Source organism: Pleurodeles waltl, chromosome 12 (genome assembly GCF_031143425.1).
Source record: "Pleurodeles waltl isolate 20211129_DDA chromosome 12, aPleWal1.hap1.20221129, whole genome shotgun sequence".
NCBI classification, from domain to species: Eukaryota; Metazoa; Chordata; class Amphibia; order Caudata; family Salamandridae; genus Pleurodeles; species Pleurodeles waltl.
Genome location: NC_090451.1, coordinates 19,861,748 through 19,883,997, shown reverse-complemented (window position 1 = coordinate 19,883,997; position 22,250 = coordinate 19,861,748). Strand labels below are relative to the sequence as shown.

The window sequence follows — 22,250 nt, the reverse complement described above, 5'->3', positions numbered from 1 at the left end:
AACACACAGCACGCGGCAATAATGCCATCACCAGGTCTGTAATGTCTGCCACAACTCTCAGAGTGCGGTATACATCCGTGCACCACTGACACCCATCACAACACACAGCACGCGGCAATAATGCCATCACCAGGTCTGTAATGTCTGCCAAAACTCTCAGAGTGCGGTATACATCCGTGCACCACTGACACCCATCACAACACACAGCACGCGGCAATAATGCCATCACCAGGTCTGTAATGTCTGCCAAAACTCTCAGAGTGCGGTATACATCCGTGCACCACTGACACCCATCACAACACACAGCACGCGGCAATAATGCCATCACCAGGTCTGTAATGTCTGCCACAACTCTCAGAGTGCGGTATACATCCGTGCACCACTGACACCCATCACAACACACAGCACGCGGCAATAATGCCATCACCAGGTCTGTAATGTCTGCCAAAACTCTCAGAGTGCGGTATACATCCGTGCACCACTGACACCCATCACAACACACAGCACGCGGCAATAATGCCATCACCAGGTCTGTAATGTCTGCCAAAACTCTCAGAGTGCGGTATACATCCGTGCACCACTGACACCCATCACAACACACAGCACGCGGCAATAATGCCATCACCAGGTCTGTAATGTCTGCCACAACTCTCAGAGTGCGGTATACATCCGTGCACATCACCAGGTCTGTAATGTCTGCCACAACTCTCAGAGTGCGGTATACATCCGTGCACCACTGACACCCATCACAACACACAGCACGCGGCAATAATGCCATCACCAGGTCTGTAATGTCTGCCACAACTCTCAGAGTGCGGTATACATCCGTGCACCACTGACACCCATCACAACACACAGCACGCGTGTAGGAAAGTACCATCTTGCCTGGCATGTTACCCCCACTTTTCACTGTATATATGTTGTTTTAGTTGTATGTGTCACTGGGACCCTGGTAACCCAGGGCCCCAGTGCTCATAAGTGTGCCTGTATGTGTTACCTGTGTAGTGACTAACTGTCTCACTGAGGCTCTGCTAATCAGAACCTCAGTGGTTATGCTCTCTCATTTCTTTCCAAATTGTCACTGACAGGCTAGTGACCATTTTTACCAATTTACATTGGCTTACTGGAACACCCTTATAATCCCCTAGTATATGGTACTGAGGTACCCAGGGTATTGGGGTTCCAGGAGATCCCTATGGGCTGCAGCATTTCTTTTGCCACCCATAGGGAGCTCTGACAATTCTTACACAGGCCTGCCACTGCAGCCTGAGTGAAATAACGTCCACATTATTTCACAGCCATTTTACACTGCACTTAAGTAACTTATAAGTCACCTATATGTCTAACCTTTACCTGGTAAAGGTTAGGTGCAAAGTTACTTAGTGTGAGGGCACCCTGGCACTAGCCAAGGTGCCCCCACATTGTTCAGAGCCAATTCACTGAACTTTGTGAGTGCGGGGACACCATTACACGCGTGCACTACATATAGGTCACTACCTATATGTAGCTTCACCATGGTAACTCCGAATATGGCCATGTAACATGTCTATGATCATGGAATTGCCCCCTCTATGCCATCCTGGCATTGTTAGTACAATTCCATGATCCCAGTGGTCTGTAGCACAGACCCTGGTACTGCCAGACTGCCCTTCCTGGGGTTTCTCTGCAGCTGCTGCTGCTGCCAACCCCTCAGACAGGCATCTGCCCTCCTGGGGTCCAGCCAGGCCTGGCCCAGGATGGCAGAACAAAGAACTTCCTCTGAGAGAGGGTGTAACACCCTCTCCCTTTGGAAAATGGTGTGAAGGCAGGGGAGGAGTAGCCTCCCCCAGCCTCTGGAAATGCTTTGTTGGGCACAGAGGTGCCCAATTCTGCATAAGCCAGTCTACACCGGTTCAGGGACCCCTTAGCCCCTGCTCTGGCGCGAAACTGGACAAAGGAAAGGGGAGTGACCACTCCCCTGACCTGCACCTCCCCTGGGAGGTGTCCAGAGCTCCTCCAGTGTGCTCCAGACCTCTGCCATCTTGGAAACAGAGGTGCTGCTGGCACACTGGACTGCTCTGAGTGGCCAGTGCCACCAGGTGACGTCAGAGACTCCTTGTGATAGGCTCCTTCAGGTGTTAGTAGCCTTTCCTCTCTCCTAGGTAGCCAAACCCTCTTTTCTGGCTATTTAGGGTCTCTGTCTCTGGGGAAACTTTAGATAACGAATGCATGAGCTCAGCCGAGTTCCTCTGCATCTCCCTCTTCACCTTCTGATAAGGAATCGACCGCTGACCGCGCTGGAAGCCTGCAAACCTGCAACATAGTAGCAAAGACGACTACTGCAACTCTGTAACGCTGATCCTGCCGCCTTCTCGACTGTTTTCCTGCTTGTGCATGCTGTGGGGGTAGTCTGCCTCCTCTCTGCACCAGAAGCTCCGAAGAAATCTCCCGTGGGTCGACGGAATCTTCCCCCTGCAACCGCAGGCACCAAAAAGCTGCATCTCCGGTCCCTTGGGTCTCCTCTCAGCACGACGAGCGAGGTCCCTCGAATCCAGCGACACCGTCCAAGTGACCCCCACAGTCCAGTGACTCTTCAGCCCAAGTTTGGTGGAGGTAAGTCCTTGCCTCACCTCGCTGGGCTGCATTGCTGGGAACCGCGACTTTGCAAGCTTCTCCGGCCCCTGTGCACTTCCGGCGGAAATCCTGTGTGCACAGCCAAGCCTGGGTCCACGGCACTCTAACCTGCATTGCACGACTTTCTAAGTTGGTCTCCGGCGACGTGGGACTCCTTTGTGCAACTTCGGCGAGCACCGTTTCACGCATCCTCGTAGTGCCTGTTTCTGGCACTTCTCCGGGTGCTACCTGCTTCAGTGAGGGCTCTTTGTCTTGCTCGACGTCCCCTCTCTCTGCAGGTCCAATTTGCGACCTCCTGGTCCCTCCTGGGCCCCAGCAGCGTCCAAAAACGCCAAACGCACGATTTGCGTGTAGCAAGGCTTGTTGGCGTCCATCCGGCGGGAAAACACTTCTGCACGACTCTCCAAGGCGTGGGGGATCCATCCTCCAAAGGGGAAGTCTCTAGCCCTTGTCGTTCCTGCAGTATTCACAGTTCTTCAGCCTAGTAAGAGCTTCTTTGCACCAACCGCTGGCATTTCTTGGGCATCTGCCCATCTCCGAGCTGCTTGTGACTTTTGGACTTGGTCCCCTTGTTCCACAGGTACCTTCAGACAGGAATCCATCGTTGTTGCATTGCTGATTTGTGTTTTCCTTGCATTCTCCCTCTAACACGACTATTTTGTCCTTAGGGGAACTTTGGTGCACTTTGCACTCACTTTTCAGGGTCTTGGGGTGGGTTATTTTTCTAACTCTCACTATTTTCTAATAGTCCCAGCGACCCTCTACAAGGTCACATAGGTTTGGGGTCCATTCGTGGTTCGCATTCCACTTTTGGAGTATATGGTTTGTGTTGCCCCTATCCCTATGTTTCCCCATTGCATCCTATTGTAACTATACATTGTTTGCACTGTTTTCTAAGACTATACTGCATATTTTTGCTATTGTGTATATATATCTTGTGTATATTTCCTATCCTCTCACTGAGGGTACACTCTAAGATACTTTGGCATATTGTCATAAAAATAAAGTACCTTTATTTTTAGTATAACTGTGTATTGTGTTTTCTTATGATATTGTGCATATGACACTAAGTGGTACTGTAGTAGCTTCACACGTCTCCTAGTTCAGCCTGAGCTGCTTTGCTAAGCTACCATTATCTATCAGCCTAAGCTGCTAGACACCCTATACACTAATAAGGGATAACTGGGCCTGGTGCAAGGTGCAAGTACCCCTTGGTACTCACTACAAGCCAGTCCAGCCTCCTACATTGGTTGTGCAGTGGTGGGATAAGTGCTTTGAGACTACTTACCACTCTTGTCATTGTACTTTTCATAAGAGAAAAATATACAAAACAAGGTCAGTGTATATACACATAGCCAAAAAGTTTTGCATTTCCTCTTTTCACTCTTTTCTAAGTGCTGAAAAGTACTTCTAAACTTTCAAAAAGTTCTTAGAAGTTTAAAAAGTTTTTTTCTGTCTTTCCAAAAAGTTCTGAAAACTTTTTTTTCTCTTTGTCTATCACTTTAACTCTCTCTAAAAATGTCTGGCACAGGCCAAAAAGTTGAACTGTCCAAACTTGCATATGATCACCTTAGCTGGAAAGCAGCAAGGAGTCTCTGCATAGAGAGAGGTTTGAGTGTAGGGAAGAATCCTTCCTTAGAACTGTTAATTAATATGCTTAGAGTACAGGATAAGGCCATAAGTGCCCAATCTGTAGAAAAAGTAGCTAATGGTTCTCAATCTGATCCAGGGACTCCTCCAGGAAAAGGTTCAGGAAAGAAACTTCTCAGCCTGCCCATTACTAGACAGTCTAGCATAGTTGGTACAGAGGTTGAATCACATCATACTGATGATGTGCTCTCACATTATACTGGTAGCCAAGCTGTTAGGGTGCCCTCTGTAAGGGACAGGTCTCCTTCTGTTCATTCCCATCATACCTCTGTATCTAGAAATGTCCCTCCCACCCACCCTGATGACAGATTGTTGGAAAGGGAGCTCAATAGATTGAGAGTGGAGCAAACCAGACTGAAGCTCAAAAAACAACAGCTGGATTTGGATAGACAGTCTTTAGAAATAGAGAGGGAAAGACAGAAAATGGGTTTAGATACCCATGGTGGCAGCAGCAGTATTCCCCATAGTCATCCTGCAAAAGAGCATGATTCCAGGAATCTGCATAAGATAGTTCCCCCTTACAAGGAGGGGGATGACATTAACAAGTGGTTTGCTGCACTTGAGAGGGCCTGTGCTGTACAGGATGTCCCTCAAAGACAGTGGGCTGCTATCCTATGGCTATCATTTACTGCAAAAGGTAGGGATAGGCTCCTTACTGTAAAAGAAAATGATGCTAACAATTTCCAAGTTCTTAAGAATGCACTCCTGGATGGTTATGGCTTAACCACTGAACAGTACAGGATAAAGTTCAGAGATACCAAAAAGGAGTCTTCACAAGACTGGGTTGATTTCATTGACCAGGCAGTGAAGGCCTTGGAGGGGTGGTTACATGGCAGTAAAGTTACTGATTATGACAGCCTGTATAACTTGATCCTGAGAGAGCATATTCTTAATAATTGTGTGTCTGATTTGTTGCACCAGTACTTGGTGGACTCTGATCTGACCTCTCCCCAAGAATTGGGAAAGAAGGCAGACAAATGGGTCAGAACAAGAGTGAACAGAAAAGTTCATACAGGGGGTGACAAAGATGGCAACAAAAAGAAGGATGGTAAGTCTTCTGACAAGGGTGGGGACAAATCTAAAAATGAGTCTTCATCAGGCCCACAAAAACACTCTGGTGGGGGTGGTGGGCCCAAATCCTCCTTTAATCAGAACAAGGAAAAGAAACCATGGTGCTATTTATGTAAGATAAAAGGCCATTGGACAACAGATCCCAGTTGTCCAAAGAAAGGCACCACAGCTCCTACCACTACAACCCCTACTGCTACACCTAGTGTCCCTACTAATAGCAGTAGTGGTGGGAGCAAACCTACTAATAGCCAATCCAAGGGAGTAGCTGGGCTCACTTTTGGTAATTTAGTTGGGGTTGGTCTGATTAGGGAGACCACAGAGGCTACTTTAGTCTCTGAAGGGGCTATTGACTTAGCCACTTTGGTTGCTTGCCCCCATAACTTGGAGAAGTACAAGCAACTAACCCTAATAAATGGTGTTGAGGTCCAGGCCTACAGGGACACAGGTGCCAGTGTCACAATGGTGATTGAGAAACTGGTGCACCCTGAACAACACATACTTGGACACCAGTACCAAGTAACCGATGCTCACAACATAACACAAAGCCACCCCATGGCTGTTGTAAATCTCAACTGGGGGGGGGTATCTGGTCCAAAGAAAGTTGTGGTAGCTTCAGATTTACCTGTAGACTGTCTATTAGGGAACGATTTGGAGACATCAGCTTGGTCAGATGTGGAGTTGGAGGCCCATGCAGCAATGCTGGGCATCCCAGGGCATATTTTTGCTTTGACAAGGGCTCAGGCCAAAAAGCAAAAAGGACAGGGAAGCTTGGATCCTGGAACAATGGACCAAGTGCTCCCTAAAGCTAGGGCTAGTAGAAGCAAACCACTTCCTACTATCCCTCCCTCTACAGTGGATTCAACTTCTGAGGAAGAAGAATTCCCTCCCTGTGCAGAACCTACACCAGAGGAGCTGGAAGCAGACACTGCTGAGCTTTTGGGTGAAGGGGGGCCTGCCAGAGAGGAGCTGAGTGTGGCACAGCAAACCTGTCCCACATTAGAGGGTCTCAGACAGCAAGCTGTCAAACAGGCTAATGGGGATGTCAGTGACTCACACAGAGTTTACTGGGAGGACAACCTCTTGTACACTGAGAATAGGGATCCTAAACCTGGAGCTGCCAGGAGATTAGTGATTCCTCAGGAGTACAGAAAGTTCCTCCTAACACTGGCACATGACATTCCCTTAGCTGGGCACCTGGGTCAAATGAAAACTTGGGACAGATTGGTACCACTGTTTCATTGGCCTAGGATGTCTGAGGACACAAAAGAATTTTGTAAGTCCTGTGAAACCTGTCAAGCCAGTGGCAAGACAGGTGGCACTCCAAAGGCACCCCTTATCCCACTGCCTGTGGTTGGGGTTCCCTTTGAAAGGGTAGGGGTTGACATAGTTGGCCCCCTTGACCCTCCTACTGCTTCAGGCAATAGATTTATCTTGGTGGTAGTGGACCATGCCACAAGATATCCTGAAGCTATTCCTTTAAGGACCACTACAGCTCCTGCAGTGGCAAAGGCCCTCCTGGGAATAGTTTCCAGGGTGGGCTTCCCAAAGGAAGTAGTATCAGACAGAGGAAGCAATTTCATGTCTGCATACTTAAAGGCCATGTGGAAGGAGTGTGGTGTAACTTACAAGTTCACAACACCCTATCATCCACAAACAAATGGACTGGTGGAGAGATTTAATAAAACTCTCAAAGGCATGATTATGGGACTCCCTGAAAAACTCCGCAGGAGATGGGATATCCTTCTACCATGCCTCCTTTTTGCCTACAGGGAGGTACCCCAGAAAGGAGTGGGCTTCAGCCCCTTTGAACTTCTTTTTGGACACCCTGTTAGGGGTCCACTCACACTTGTAAAGGAGGGTTGGGAACAACCTTTAAAAGCTCCTAAGCAGGATATTGTGGATTATGTACTTGGCCTCAGATCAAGGATGGCTGAGTACATGAAAAAGGCCAGTAAAAACCTTCAGGCCAGCCAAGAGCTCCAGAAGCAATGGCATGATCAGAAGGCTGTTTTGGTTCAGTACCAACCAGGGCAGAAAGTGTGGGTCTTGGAGCCTGTGGCCCCAAGAGCACTCCAAGATAAATGGAGTGGTCCACACACAATTGTTGAAAAGAAGGGTGAAGTCACCTACTTGGTTGACTTAGGCACTGCCAGGAGTCCCCTTAGGGTGCTCCATGTCAACCGCCTGAAACCCTACTATGACAGGGCTGATCTCACCCTGCTCATGGCAACAGATGAGGGACAGGAAGAAGACAGTGATCCTCTACCTGATCTCTTCTCTTCCACAGAACAAGATGCTCTTGTGGAAGGGGTAGTTTTGGCTGATTGTCTTACTGCTGAGCAGAAAGATAATTGCATAAATCTCCTAGGACAATTTTCAGAACTCTTCTCCATTGTGCCAGGCACCACTTCTTGGTGTGAGCACACTATAGATACTGGAGACAGTTTACCTGTCAAAAGTAAGATCTATAGGCAGCCTGACCATGTCAGGGACTGCATAAAGCAAGAAGTTCAGAAGATGTTGGAACTAGGAGTGGTTGAGCACTCTGACAGTCCATGGGCTTCTCCTGTGGTACTGGTACCAAAACCCAATTCTAAAGATGGAAAGAAGGAAATGAGGTTTTGTGTAGACTATAGAGGTCTCAACTTGGTAACCAAAACAGATGCTCACCCTATACCCAGGGCAGATGAGCTAATAGATACACTGGCATCTGCCAAGTATCTAAGCACTTTTGATTTGACTGCAGGGTATTGGCAGATCAAAATGTCAGAAGATGCTAAACCTAAGACTGCATTTTCTACCATTGGAGGACATTACCAGTTTACTGTAATGCCTTTTGGTTTGAAAAATGCACCTGCCACTTTTCAGAGGTTGGTGAACACAGTCCTGCAAGGGCTGGAAGCTTTCAGTGCAGCATATTTGGATGATATAGCTGTCTTTAGCTCCAGCTGGGATGATCACCTGGTCCACCTTTGGAAAGTTTTGGAGGCCCTGCAAAAGGCAGGCCTCACTATCAAGGCTTCAAAGTGCCAGATTGGGCAGGGTAAGGTGGTTTATCTGGGACACCTTGTTGGTGGGGAACAGATTGCACCACTTCAGGGGAAAATCCAAACTATTATTGATTGGATTCCCCCTACCACTCAGACTCAGGTGAGAGCCTTCCTAGGCCTCACTGGGTATTACAGGAGGTTCATTAAGAACTATGGCTCCATTGCAGCCCCTCTTAATGACCTCACATCCAAGAAAATGCCTAAAAATGTATTATGGACAGCAAACTGTCAGAAAGCTTTTGAGGAGCTGAAGCAGGCCATGTGCTCTGCACCTGTCCTGAAAAGCCCTTGTTACTCTAAAAAATTCTATGTCCAAACTGATGCATCTGAATTAGGAGTAGGGGCAGTCCTATCACAACTTAATTCTGAGGGCCAGGATCAACCTGTTGCTTTTATTAGTAGAAGGTTGACCCCTAGAGAAAAGCGTTGGTCTGCCATTGAGAGGGAGGCCTTTGCTGTGGTCTGGGCTCTGAAGAAGTTGAGGCCATACCTGTTTGGCACTCACTTCATTGTTCAGACAGACCACAAACCTCTACTTTGGCTAAAACAAATGAAAGGTGAAAATCCTAAATTGTTGAGGTGGTCCATATCCCTACAGGGAATGGACTATACAGTGGAACATAGACCTGGGAGTAGCCACTCCAATGCAGATGGACTCTCCAGATATTTCCACTTAGACAATGAAGACTCATCAGGTAATGGCTAGTCTTATTGTCCTTCGTTTGGGGGGGGGTTGTGTAGGAAAGTACCATCTTGCCTGGCATGTTACCCCCACTTTTCACTGTATATATGTTGTTTTAGTTGTATGTGTCACTGGGACCCTGGTAACCCAGGGCCCCAGTGCTCATAAGTGTGCCTGTATGTGTTACCTGTGTAGTGACTAACTGTCTCACTGAGGCTCTGCTAATCAGAACCTCAGTGGTTATGCTCTCTCATTTCTTTCCAAATTGTCACTGACAGGCTAGTGACCATTTTTACCAATTTACATTGGCTTACTGGAACACCCTTATAATCCCCTAGTATATGGTACTGAGGTACCCAGGGTATTGGGGTTCCAGGAGATCCCTATGGGCTGCAGCATTTCTTTTGCCACCCATAGGGAGCTCTGACAATTCTTACACAGGCCTGCCACTGCAGCCTGAGTGAAATAACGTCCACATTATTTCACAGCCATTTTACACTGCACTTAAGTAACTTATAAGTCACCTATATGTCTAACCTTTACCTGGTAAAGGTTAGGTGCAAAGTTACTTAGTGTGAGGGCACCCTGGCACTAGCCAAGGTGCCCCCACATTGTTCAGAGCCAATTCACTGAACTTTGTGAGTGCGGGGACACCATTACACGCGTGCACTACATATAGGTCACTACCTATATGTAGCTTCACCATGGTAACTCCGAATATGGCCATGTAACATGTCTATGATCATGGAATTGCCCCCTCTATGCCATCCTGGCATTGTTAGTACAATTCCATGATCCCAGTGGTCTGTAGCACAGACCCTGGTACTGCCAGACTGCCCTTCCTGGGGTTTCTCTGCAGCTGCTGCTGCTGCCAACCCCTCAGACAGGCATCTGCCCTCCTGGGGTCCAGCCAGGCCTGGCCCAGGATGGCAGAACAAAGAACTTCCTCTGAGAGAGGGTGTAACACCCTCTCCCTTTGGAAAATGGTGTGAAGGCAGGGGAGGAGTAGCCTCCCCCAGCCTCTGGAAATGCTTTGTTGGGCACAGAGGTGCCCAATTCTGCATAAGCCAGTCTACACCGGTTCAGGGACCCCTTAGCCCCTGCTCTGGCGCGAAACTGGACAAAGGAAAGGGGAGTGACCACTCCCCTGACCTGCACCTCCCCTGGGAGGTGTCCAGAGCTCCTCCAGTGTGCTCCAGACCTCTGCCATCTTGGAAACAGAGGTGCTGCTGGCACACTGGACTGCTCTGAGTGGCCAGTGCCACCAGGTGACGTCAGAGACTCCTTGTGATAGGCTCCTTCAGGTGTTAGTAGCCTTTCCTCTCTCCTAGGTAGCCAAACCCTCTTTTCTGGCTATTTAGGGTCTCTGTCTCTGGGGAAACTTTAGATAACGAATGCATGAGCTCAGCCGAGTTCCTCTGCATCTCCCTCTTCACCTTCTGATAAGGAATCGACCGCTGACCGCGCTGGAAGCCTGCAAACCTGCAACATAGTAGCAAAGACGACTACTGCAACTCTGTAACGCTGATCCTGCCGCCTTCTCGACTGTTTTCCTGCTTGTGCATGCTGTGGGGGTAGTCTGCCTCCTCTCTGCACCAGAAGCTCCGAAGAAATCTCCCGTGGGTCGACGGAATCTTCCCCCTGCAACCGCAGGCACCAAAAAGCTGCATCTCCGGTCCCTTGGGTCTCCTCTCAGCACGACGAGCGAGGTCCCTCGAATCCAGCGACACCGTCCAAGTGACCCCCACAGTCCAGTGACTCTTCAGCCCAAGTTTGGTGGAGGTAAGTCCTTGCCTCACCTCGCTGGGCTGCATTGCTGGGAACCGCGACTTTGCAAGCTTCTCCGGCCCCTGTGCACTTCCGGCGGAAATCCTGTGTGCACAGCCAAGCCTGGGTCCACGGCACTCTAACCTGCATTGCACGACTTTCTAAGTTGGTCTCCGGCGACGTGGGACTCCTTTGTGCAATTTCGGCGAGCACCGTTTCACGCATCCTCGTAGTGCCTGTTTCTGGCACTTCTCCGGGTGCTACCTGCTTCAGTGAGGGCTCTTTGTCTTGCTCGACGTCCCCTCTCTCTGCAGGTCCAATTTGCGACCTCCTGGTCCCTCCTGGGCCCCAGCAGCGTCCAAAAACGCCAAACGCACGATTTGCGTGTAGCAAGGCTTGTTGGCGTCCATCCGGCGGGAAAACACTTCTGCACGACTCTCCAAGGCGTGGGGGATCCATCCTCCAAAGGGGAAGTCTCTAGCCCTTGTCGTTCCTGCAGTATTCACAGTTCTTCAGCCTAGTAAGAGCTTCTTTGCACCAACCGCTGGCATTTCTTGGGCATCTGCCCATCTCCGAGCTGCTTGTGACTTTTGGACTTGGTCCCCTTGTTCCACAGGTACCTTCAGACAGGAATCCATCGTTGTTGCATTGCTGATTTGTGTTTTCCTTGCATTCTCCCTCTAACACGACTATTTTGTCCTTAGGGGAACTTTGGTGCACTTTGCACTCACTTTTCAGGGTCTTGGGGTGGGTTATTTTTCTAACTCTCACTATTTTCTAATAGTCCCAGCGACCCTCTACAAGGTCACATAGGTTTGGGGTCCATTCGTGGTTCGCATTCCACTTTTGGAGTATATGGTTTGTGTTGCCCCTATCCCTATGTTTCCCCATTGCATCCTATTGTAACTATACATTGTTTGCACTGTTTTCTAAGACTATACTGCATATTTTTGCTATTGTGTATATATATCTTGTGTATATTTCCTATCCTCTCACTGAGGGTACACTCTAAGATACTTTGGCATATTGTCATAAAAATAAAGTACCTTTATTTTTAGTATAACTGTGTATTGTGTTTTCTTATGATATTGTGCATATGACACTAAGTGGTACTGTAGTAGCTTCACACGTCTCCTAGTTCAGCCTGAGCTGCTTTGCTAAGCTACCATTATCTATCAGCCTAAGCTGCTAGACACCCTATACACTAATAAGGGATAACTGGGCCTGGTGCAAGGTGCAAGTACCCCTTGGTACTCACTACAAGCCAGTCCAGCCTCCTACAACGCGGCAATAATGCCATCACCAGGTCTGTAATGTCTGCCAAAACTCTCAGAGTGCGGTATACATCCGTGCACCACTGACACCCATCACAACACACAGCACGCGGCAATAATGCCATCACCAGGTCTGTAATGTCTGCCAAAACTCTCAGAGTGCGGTATACATCCGTGCACCACTGACACCCATCACAACACACAGCACGCGGCAATAATGCCATCACCAGGTCTGTAATGTCTGCCAAAACTCTCAGAGTGCGGTATACATCCGTGCACCACTGACACCCATCACAACACACAGCACGCGGCAATAATGCCATCACCAGGTCTGTAATGTCTGCCAAAACTCTCAGAGTGCGGTATACATCCGTGCACCACTGACACCCATCACAACACACAGCACGCGGCAATAATGCCATCACCAGGTCTGTAATGTCTGCCAAAACTCTCAGAGTGCGGTATACATCCGTGCACCACTGACACCCATCACAACACACAGCACGCGGCAATAATGCCATCACCAGGTCTGTAATGTCTGCCAAAACTCTCAGAGTGCGGTATACATCCGTGCACCACTGACACCCATCACAACACACAGCACGCGGCAATAATGCCATCACCAGGTCTGTAATGTCTGCCAAAACTCTCATAGTGCGGTATACATCCGTGCACCACTGACACCCATCACAACACACAGCACGCGGCAATAATGCCATCACCAGGTCTGTAATGTCTGCCACAACTCTCAGAGTGCGGTATACATCCGTGCACCACTGACACCCATCACAACACACAGCACGCGGCAATAATGCCATCACCAGGTCTGTAATGTCTGCCACAACTCTCAGAGTGCGGTATACATCCGTGCACCACTGACACCCATCACAACACACAGCACGCGGCAATAATGCCATCACCAGGTCTGTAATGTCTGCCACAACTCTCAGAGTGCGGTATACATCCGTGCACCACTGACACCCATCACAACACACAGCACGCGGCAATAATGCCATCACCAGGTCTGTAATGTCTGCCACAACTCTCAGAGTGCGGTATACATCCGTGCACCACTGACACCCATCACAACACACAGCACGCGGCAATAATGCCATCACCAGGTCTGTAATGTCTGCCACAACTCTCAGAGTGCGGTATACATCCGTGCACCACTGACACCCATCACAACACACAGCACGCGGCAATAATGCCATCACCAGGTCTGTAATGTCTGCGACAACTCTCAGAGTGCGGTATACATCCGTGCACCACTGACACCCATCACAACACACAGCACGCGGCAATAATGCCATCACCAGGTCTGTAATGTCTGCCACAACTCTCAGAGTGCGGTATACATCCGTGCACCACTGACACCCATCACAACACACAGCACGCGGCAATAATGCCATCACCAGGTCTGTAATGTCTGCCACAACTCTCAGAGTGCGGTATACATCCGTGCACCACTGACACCCATCACAACACACAGCACGCGGCAATAATGCCATCACCAGGTCTGTAATGTCTGCCACAACTCTCAGAGTGCGGTATACATCCGTGCACCACTGACACCCATCACAACACACAGCACGCGGCAATAATGCCATCACCAGGTCTGTAATGTCTGCCACAACTCTCAGAGTGCGGTATACATCCGTGCACCACTGACACCCACACAACACACAGCACGCGGCAATAATGCCATCACCAGGTCTGTAATGTCTGCCACAACTCTCAGAGTGCGGTATACATCCGTGCACCACTGACACCCATCACAACACACAGCACGCGGCAATAATGCCATCACCAGGTCTGTAATGTCTGCCAAAACTCTCAGAGTGCGGTATACATCCGTGCACCACTGACACCCATCACAACACACAGCACGCGGCAATAATGCCATCACCAGGTCTGTAATGTCTGCCAAAACTCTCAGAGTGCGGTATACATCCGTGCACCACTGACACCCATCACAACACACAGCACGCGGCAATAATGCCATCACCAGGTCTGTAATGTCTGCCAAAACTCTCAGAGTGCGGTATACATCCGTGCACCACTGACACCCATCACAACACACAGCACGCGGCAATAATGCCATCACCAGGTCTGTAATGTCTGCCAAAACTCTCAGAGTGCGGTATACATCCGTGCACCACTGACACCCATCACAACACACAGCACGCGGCAATAATGCCATCACCAGGTCTGTAATGTCTGCCAAAACTCTCAGAGTGCGGTATACATCCGTGCACCACTGACACCCATCACAACACACAGCACGCGGCAATAATGCCATCACCAGGTCTGTAATGTCTGCCAAAACTCTCAGAGTGCGGTATACATCCGTGCAACACTGACACCCATCACAACACACAGCACGCGGCAATAATGCCATCACCAGGTCTGTAATGTCTGCCAAAACTCTCAGAGTGCGGTATACATCCGTGCACCACTGACACCCATCACAACACACAGCACGCGGCAATAATGCCATCACCAGGTCTGTAATGTCTGCCAAAACTCTCAGAGTGCGGTATACATCCGTGCACCACTGACACCCATCACAACACACAGCACGCGGCAATAATGCCATCACCAGGTCTGTAATGTCTGCCAAAACTCTCAGAGTGCGGTATACATCCGTGCACCACTGACACCCATCACAACACACAGCACGCGGCAATAATGCCATCACCAGGTCTGTAATGTCTGCCAAAACTCTCAGAGTGCGGTATACATCCGTGCACCACTGACACCCATCACAACACACAGCACGCGGCAATAATGCCATCACCAGGTCTGTAATGTCTGCCAAAACTCTCAGAGTGCGGTATACATCCGTGCACCACTGACACCCATCACAACACACAGCACGCGGCAATAATGCCATCACCAGGTCTGTAATGTCTGCCACAACTCTCAGAGTGCGGTATACATCCGTGCACCACTGACACCCATCACAACACACAGCACGCGGCAATAATGCCATCACCAGGTCTGTAATGTCTGCCACAACTCTCAGAGTGCGGTATACATCCGTGCACCACTGACACCCATCACAACACACAGCACGCGGCAATAATGCCATCACCAGGTCTGTAATGTCTGCCACAACTCTCAGAGTGCGGTATACATCCGTGCACCACTGACACCCATCACAACACACAGCACGCGGCAATAATGCCATCACCAGGTCTGTAATGTCTGCCACAACTCTCAGAGTGCGGTATACATCCGTGCACCACTGACACCCATCACAACACACAGCACGCGGCAATAATGCCATCACCAGGTCTGTAATGTCTGCCACAACTCTCAGAGTGCGGTATACATCCGTGCACCACTGACACCCATCACAACACACAGCACGCGGCAATAATGCCATCACCAGGTCTGTAATGTCTGCCACAACTCTCAGAGTGCGGTATACATCCGTGCACCACTGACACCCATCACAACACACAGCACGCGGCAATAATGCCATCACCAGGTCTGTAATGTCTGCCACAACTCTCAGAGTGCGGTATACATCCGTGCACCACTGACACCCATCACAACACACAGCACGCGGCAATAATGCCATCACCAGGTCTGTAATGTCTGCCACAACTCTCAGAGTGCGGTATACATCCGTGCACCACTGACACCCATCACAACACACAGCACGCGGCAATAATGCCATCACCAGGTCTGTAATGTCTGCCACAACTCTCAGAGTGCGGTATACATCCGTGCACCACTGACACCCATCACAACACACAGCACGCGGCAATAATGCCATCACCAGGTCTGTAATGTCTGCCACAACTCTCAGAGTGCGGTATACATCCGTGCACCACTGACACCCATCACAACACACAGCACGCGGCAATAATGCCATCACCAGGTCTGTAATGTCTGCCACAACTCTCAGAGTGCGGTATACATCCGTGCACCACTGACACCCATCACAACACACAGCACGCGGCAATAATGCCATCACCAGGTCTGTAATGTCTGCCAAAACTCTCAGAGTGCGGTATACATCCGTGCACCACTGACACCCATCACAACACACAGCACGCGGCAATAATGCCATCACCAGGTCTGTAATGTCTGCCAAAACTCTCAGAGTGCGGTATACATCCGTGCACCACTGACACCCATCACAACACACAGCACGCGGCAATAATGCCATCACCAGGTCTGTAATGTCTGCCAAAACTCTCAGAGTGCGGTATACATCCGTGCACCACTGACACCCATCACAACACACAGCACGCGGCAATAATGCCATCACCAGGTCTGTAATGTCTGCCACAACTCTCAGAGTGCGGTATACATCCGTGCACCACTGACACCCATCACAACACACAGCACGCGGCAATAATGCCATCACCAGGTCTGTAATGTCTGCCACAACTCTCATAGTGCGGTATACATCCGTGCACCACTGACACCCATCACAACACACAGCACGCGGCAATAATGCCATCACCAGGTCTGTAATGTCTGCCACAACTCTCAGAGTGCGGTATACATCCGTGCACCACTGACACCCATCACAACACACAGCACGCGGCAATAATGCCATCACCAGGTCTGTAATGTCTGCCACAACTCTCAGAGTGCGGTATACATCCGTGCACCACTGACACCCATCACAACACACAGCACGCGGCAATAATGCCATCACCAGGTCTGTAATGTCTGCCACAACTCTCAGAGTGCGGTATACATCCGTGCACCACTGACACCCATCACAACACACAGCACGCGGCAATAATGCCATCACCAGGTCTGTAATGTCTGCCACAACTCTCAGAGTGCGGTATACATCCGTGCACCACTGACACCCATCACAACACACGGCAATAATGCCATCACCAGGTCTGTAATGTCTGCCACAACTCTCAGAGTGCGGTATACATCCGTGCACCACTGACACCCATCACAACACACAGCACGCGGCAATAATGCCATCACCAGGTCTGTAATGTCTGCCACAACTCTCAGAGTGCGGTATACATCCGTGCACCACTGACACCCATCACAACACACAGCACGCGGCAATAATGCCATCACCAGGTCTGTAATGTCTGCCACAACTCTCAGAGTGCGGTATACATCCGTGCACCACTGACACCCATCACAACACACAGCACGCGGCAATAATGCCATCACCAGGTCTGTAATGTCTGCCACAACTCTCAGAGTGCGGTATACATCCGTGCACCACTGACACCCATCACAACACACAGCACGCGGCAATAATGCCATCACCAGGTCTGTAATGTCTGCCAAAACTCTCAGAGTGCGGTATACATCCGTGCACCACTGACACCCATCACAACACACAGCACGCGGCAATAATGCCATCACCAGGTCTGTAGTGTCTGCCAAAACTCTCAGAGTGCGGTATACATCCGTGCACCACTGACACCCATCACAACACACAGCTCACCCTGGCAATGTCCACAACACCTCCGCAATCACCATGTCAGTAGTACCTGCCACAACTCTCAGAGTGCGGTATACATCAGTGCACCACTAACACCCATCACAACACACAGCACGTCAGCGCAATGTCCACAACACCTCCGCAATCACCATGTCAGTAGTACCTGCCACAACTCTCAGAGTGCGGTATACATCAGTGCACCACTAACACCCATCACAACACACAGCACGTCCTGGCAATGTCCACAACACCTCCGCAATCACCATGTCAGTAGTATCTGCCACAACTCTCACAGTGCGGTATACATCAGTGCACCACTAACACCCATCACAACACACAGCACGTCCGCGCAATGTCCACAACACCTCTGCAGTCACCATGTCAGTAGTACCTGCCACAACTCTTATTGTGCGGCAGACATCAGTGCACCACTAACACCCATCACAACACACAGCTCATCCTGGCAATGTCCACAACAACTCTGCAGTCACCATGTCAGTAGTATCTGCCACAACTATCAGTGTGCGGCAGACATCAGTGCACCACTAATACCCATCACAACACACAGCACGTCCGCGCAATGTCCACAACACTCCTGCAATCACCATGTCAGTAGTACCTGCCACCACTCTCACTGTGCGGCAGACATCAGTGCACCACTAACACCCATCACAACACACAGCTCATCCTGGCAATGTCCACAACACCTCGGCAGTCACCATGTCAGTAGTACCTGCCACAACTCTCAGAGTGCGGTATACATCAGTGCACCACTAACACCCATCACAACACACAGCACGTCCGCGCAATGTCCACAACACCTCCGCAATCACCATGTCGCCGATGTCTGCCACAACTCTCAATGTGCGGCATACATCAGTGCACCACTAACACCCATCACAACACACAGCTCACCCTGGCAATGTCAACAACACCTCCGCAATCACCATGTCAGTAGTACCTGCCACAACTCTCAATGTGCGGCAGACATCAGTGCACCACTAATACCCATCACAACACACAGCTCACCCTGGCAATGTCCACAACACCTCCGCAATCACCATGTCAGTAGTAACTGCCACAACTCTCAGAATGCGGTATACATCAGTGCACCACTAACACCCATCACAACACACAGCACGTCTGCGCAATGTCCACAACACTCCTGCAATCACCATGTCAGTAGTACCTGCCACAACTCTCACTGTGCGGCAGACATCAGTGCACCACTAACACCCATTACAACACACAGCCTATCCTGGCAATGTCCACAACACCTCCGCAGTCACCATGTCAGTAGTAACTGCCACAACTCTCAGAATGCGGTATACATCAGTGCACCACTAACACCCATCACAACACACAGCACGTCCGCGCAATGTCCACAACACCTCCGCAGTCACCATGTCAGTAGTATCTGCCACAACTATCAGTGTGTGCAGACATTAGTACACCACTAATACCCATCACAACACACAGCTCATCCTGACAATGTCCACAACACCTCTGCAGTCACCATGTCAGTAGAATAATGCCACAACTGTTATTGTGCGGCAGACATTAGTACATCACTAACACCCATCACAACACACAGCACGTCCTGGCAATGTCCACAACACCTCTGCAATCACCATGTCAGTAGTACCTGCCACAACTCTCAATGTGCGGCAGACATCAGTGCACCACTAACACCCATCACAACACACAGCTCATCCTGCCAATGTCCACAACACGCCTGCAATCACCATGTCAGTAGTACCTGCCACAACTCTTATTGTGCGGCAGACATCAGTGCACCACTAACACCCATCACAACACACAGCACGTCCTGGCAATGTCCACAACACCTCTGCAATCACCATGTCAGTAGTACCTGCCACAACTCTCAGAGTGCGGTTTACATCAGTGCACCACTAACACCCATCACAACACACAGCTCACCCTGGCAATGTCCACAACACTGTTGCAATGACCATGTCAGTAGAATAATGCCACAACTCTCACTGTACGGCAGAGATTAGTACACCACTAATACCCATCACAACACACAGCTCATCCTGCCAATGTCCACAACACTCCTGCAGTCACCATGTCAGTAGTACCTGCCACAACTCTCACTGTGCTGCAGACATCAGTGCACCACTAACACCCATCACAACACACAGCTCATCCTGCCAATGTCCACAACACCTCCGCAGTCACCATGTCAGTAGTACCTGCCACAACTCTCACTGTGCGGCAGACATCAGTGCATCACTAACACCCATCACAACACACAGCACGTCCTGGCAATGTCCACAACACCTCCGCAATCACCATGTCGCCGATGTCTGCCACACCTCTCAATGTGCGGCATACATCAGTGGACCACTAACACCCATCACAACACACAGCTCATCCTGGCAATGTCCACAACACCTCCGCAGTCACCATGTCAGTAGTACCTGCCACAACTCTCAATGTGCGACAGACATCAGTGCACCACTAACACCCATCACAACACACAGCACGTCCTGGCAATGTCCACAACACCTCCGCAATCACCATGTCGCCGATGTCTGCCACACCTCTCAATGTGCGGCATACATCAGTGGACCACTAACACCCATCACAACACACAGCTCATCCTGGCAATGTCCACAACACCTCCGCAGTCACCATGTCAGTAGTACCTGCTACAACTCTCAATGTGCGACAGACATCAGTGCACCACTAACACCCATCACAACACACAGCACGTCCTGGCAATGTCCACAACACCTCCGCAATCACCATGTCGCCGATGTCTGCCGCACCTCTCAATGTGCGGCATACATCAGTGCACCACTAACACCCATCACAACACACAGCTCATCCTGGCAATGTCCACAACACTGTTGCAATGAACATGTCGCCGATGTCTGCCACAACTCTTGGTGCGCAGCAGTTATACTCACTAAAACGAGTGTACAACAGTAATGACCACAACAACACACAGGACACGGCACTAGTAGTGTAGAGCCTCTCCCAGAATGCAGAACAGAGTAAGCGGTACAAAGCCATGAAAAGGGCAGGGTTCCTATCTAGTGCTTAGCGAAGCACACAGGTCACGTGCAGCAGTCAGAGAATGAAAAGGAACTGAAATGCGGGCAGGCGGTTGGGGAAGTGAAAGGCACATACTCACCAGCAGTGCAGCCTTGTTGTATGCCTGTTTGTACTCCTCCTCAAGAGGGATCTCTTCTATCTGGAAGGTGACTCCAGAGAAGCTGAGCTGTCGAGCAATGTACATACCGTTGACCTTCATGTCCATTGCAACAATCTCCATTGCGCCAACACCCCTGAGGAGAGAAGGGCAAGAAACAAGCAAACTATCATTAAGCTGTGAAAAACCTCATGCAATAAGAGAACTGAATTCCTCACAATGTAAACTTGAGTGGGAGGGGGTTGAGAAAGCTCAGACCGACCTACAAGTGCTGCCATTCAGGCCACATATGGGCTCACCTCCTTGAGTGCTGGGCTCTCAGAAGCGTTGCACCGAGTCAGGCTCCTCCGTGCAGATATTGAAAGAAGAGTGGCCAGGGCACACCAGTAGCATGAATCCTGAACCTGATAATGTTCAGGAATAAATAGAAAGTTCGTTCTTGGAAGATGATGTGTAGATATTTATTATAAGTGCAGGTAGAAAGTAGAAATCTCAATCAAAAGACTGCGTTGAACAAAATGACCATGTGTCCAGAGCAGCCCGATGGTGATAAATGGTCAAAGTTACAATAGGACGTATGGACTTCATACATCCTATTGTAACTCTGTAACTCTGACCATTTACCACCATCTGGCTGCTCTGGACACATGGTCATTTTGTACAACGCAGTCTTTTGATTGAGATTTCTACTTTCTACCTGCACTTATAATAAATATCTACACATCATCTTCCAAGAACGAACTTTCTACTTATTCTTGAACATTATCAGGATCAGGATTCATGCTATTGGTGTGCCCTGGCCACTCTTCTTTCAATATTTAGGCAACCACCCACTCTTCAGTGTGTGGCCCTCCGACACCTGTGGTGGCAGGTGTTAGGGCTAGCCTGGCACCCAACACCATATTGTTAAACTTTTATGACTTCGCTCGGATTTCACTATTGACATACGCTTTGCAGATGTGCAAGCACTCTCTGGCATCCGCCACCTTCTTCGCCTGACTCCTCCATGCAGATAGTTACCGTTGGTTGATGAATAGTTGTGGGCAAAATGACTGAGCCAACGGGATGGCAGAAAACCCACAGGGCGACATACAATAGCAGACTCACCTCTTCTCGATGGCGTGCAGGAACTCATCGAATGTCCTAAACGGAGTGCCCTCACCCCAAATCCCCAAACGGCTCATGTAAATCATGTTTTTTGGTTCAGAGGCACCTAGAACGTGAGACAAAGGTAAGAAATCAGCTGCAGGCCAGAGAGCACTGACCTTATCAAACACAAAAATACAAAATCTAGACAACTAAAGAGATGAACTCAATGAACTGAAAGAAGGAGGATTCGATCCAACTCTTGTTAACTCAATGACATCGCTGGGTTTTATACACAAACTTTCTTCCTTCACATAAAAAAATCATAAAACCCCATCAAAGCATCCTTCACTATGATTAACCTCCTTTCCAACAATACAAAATTTGACAACATTGATCCTTCGAGAGCTCCTCTGGCTTTGGAGAGAAG

At 49.5% G+C, this 22,250-nt stretch overlaps 1 protein-coding gene across 3 annotated transcripts in view; it reads right to left on the bottom strand.

The window, feature by feature from the left end:
- The window catches only part of SBNO2 (strawberry notch homolog 2), a 542,051-nt gene that overhangs the window by 262,246 nt on the left and 257,555 nt on the right, over positions 1-22,250 (bottom strand). For all 3 annotated transcript variants that reach the window (XM_069216340.1, XM_069216341.1, XM_069216342.1), the window contains 2 exons: positions 21,842-21,947; positions 20,717-20,870 (listed from right to left, as the gene is read on the bottom strand). In XM_069216340.1, coding sequence (XP_069072441.1) covers positions 20,717-20,870; positions 21,842-21,947 — 260 coding nt within the window. The remainder of the gene's footprint in view (positions 1-20,716; positions 20,871-21,841; positions 21,948-22,250) is intronic.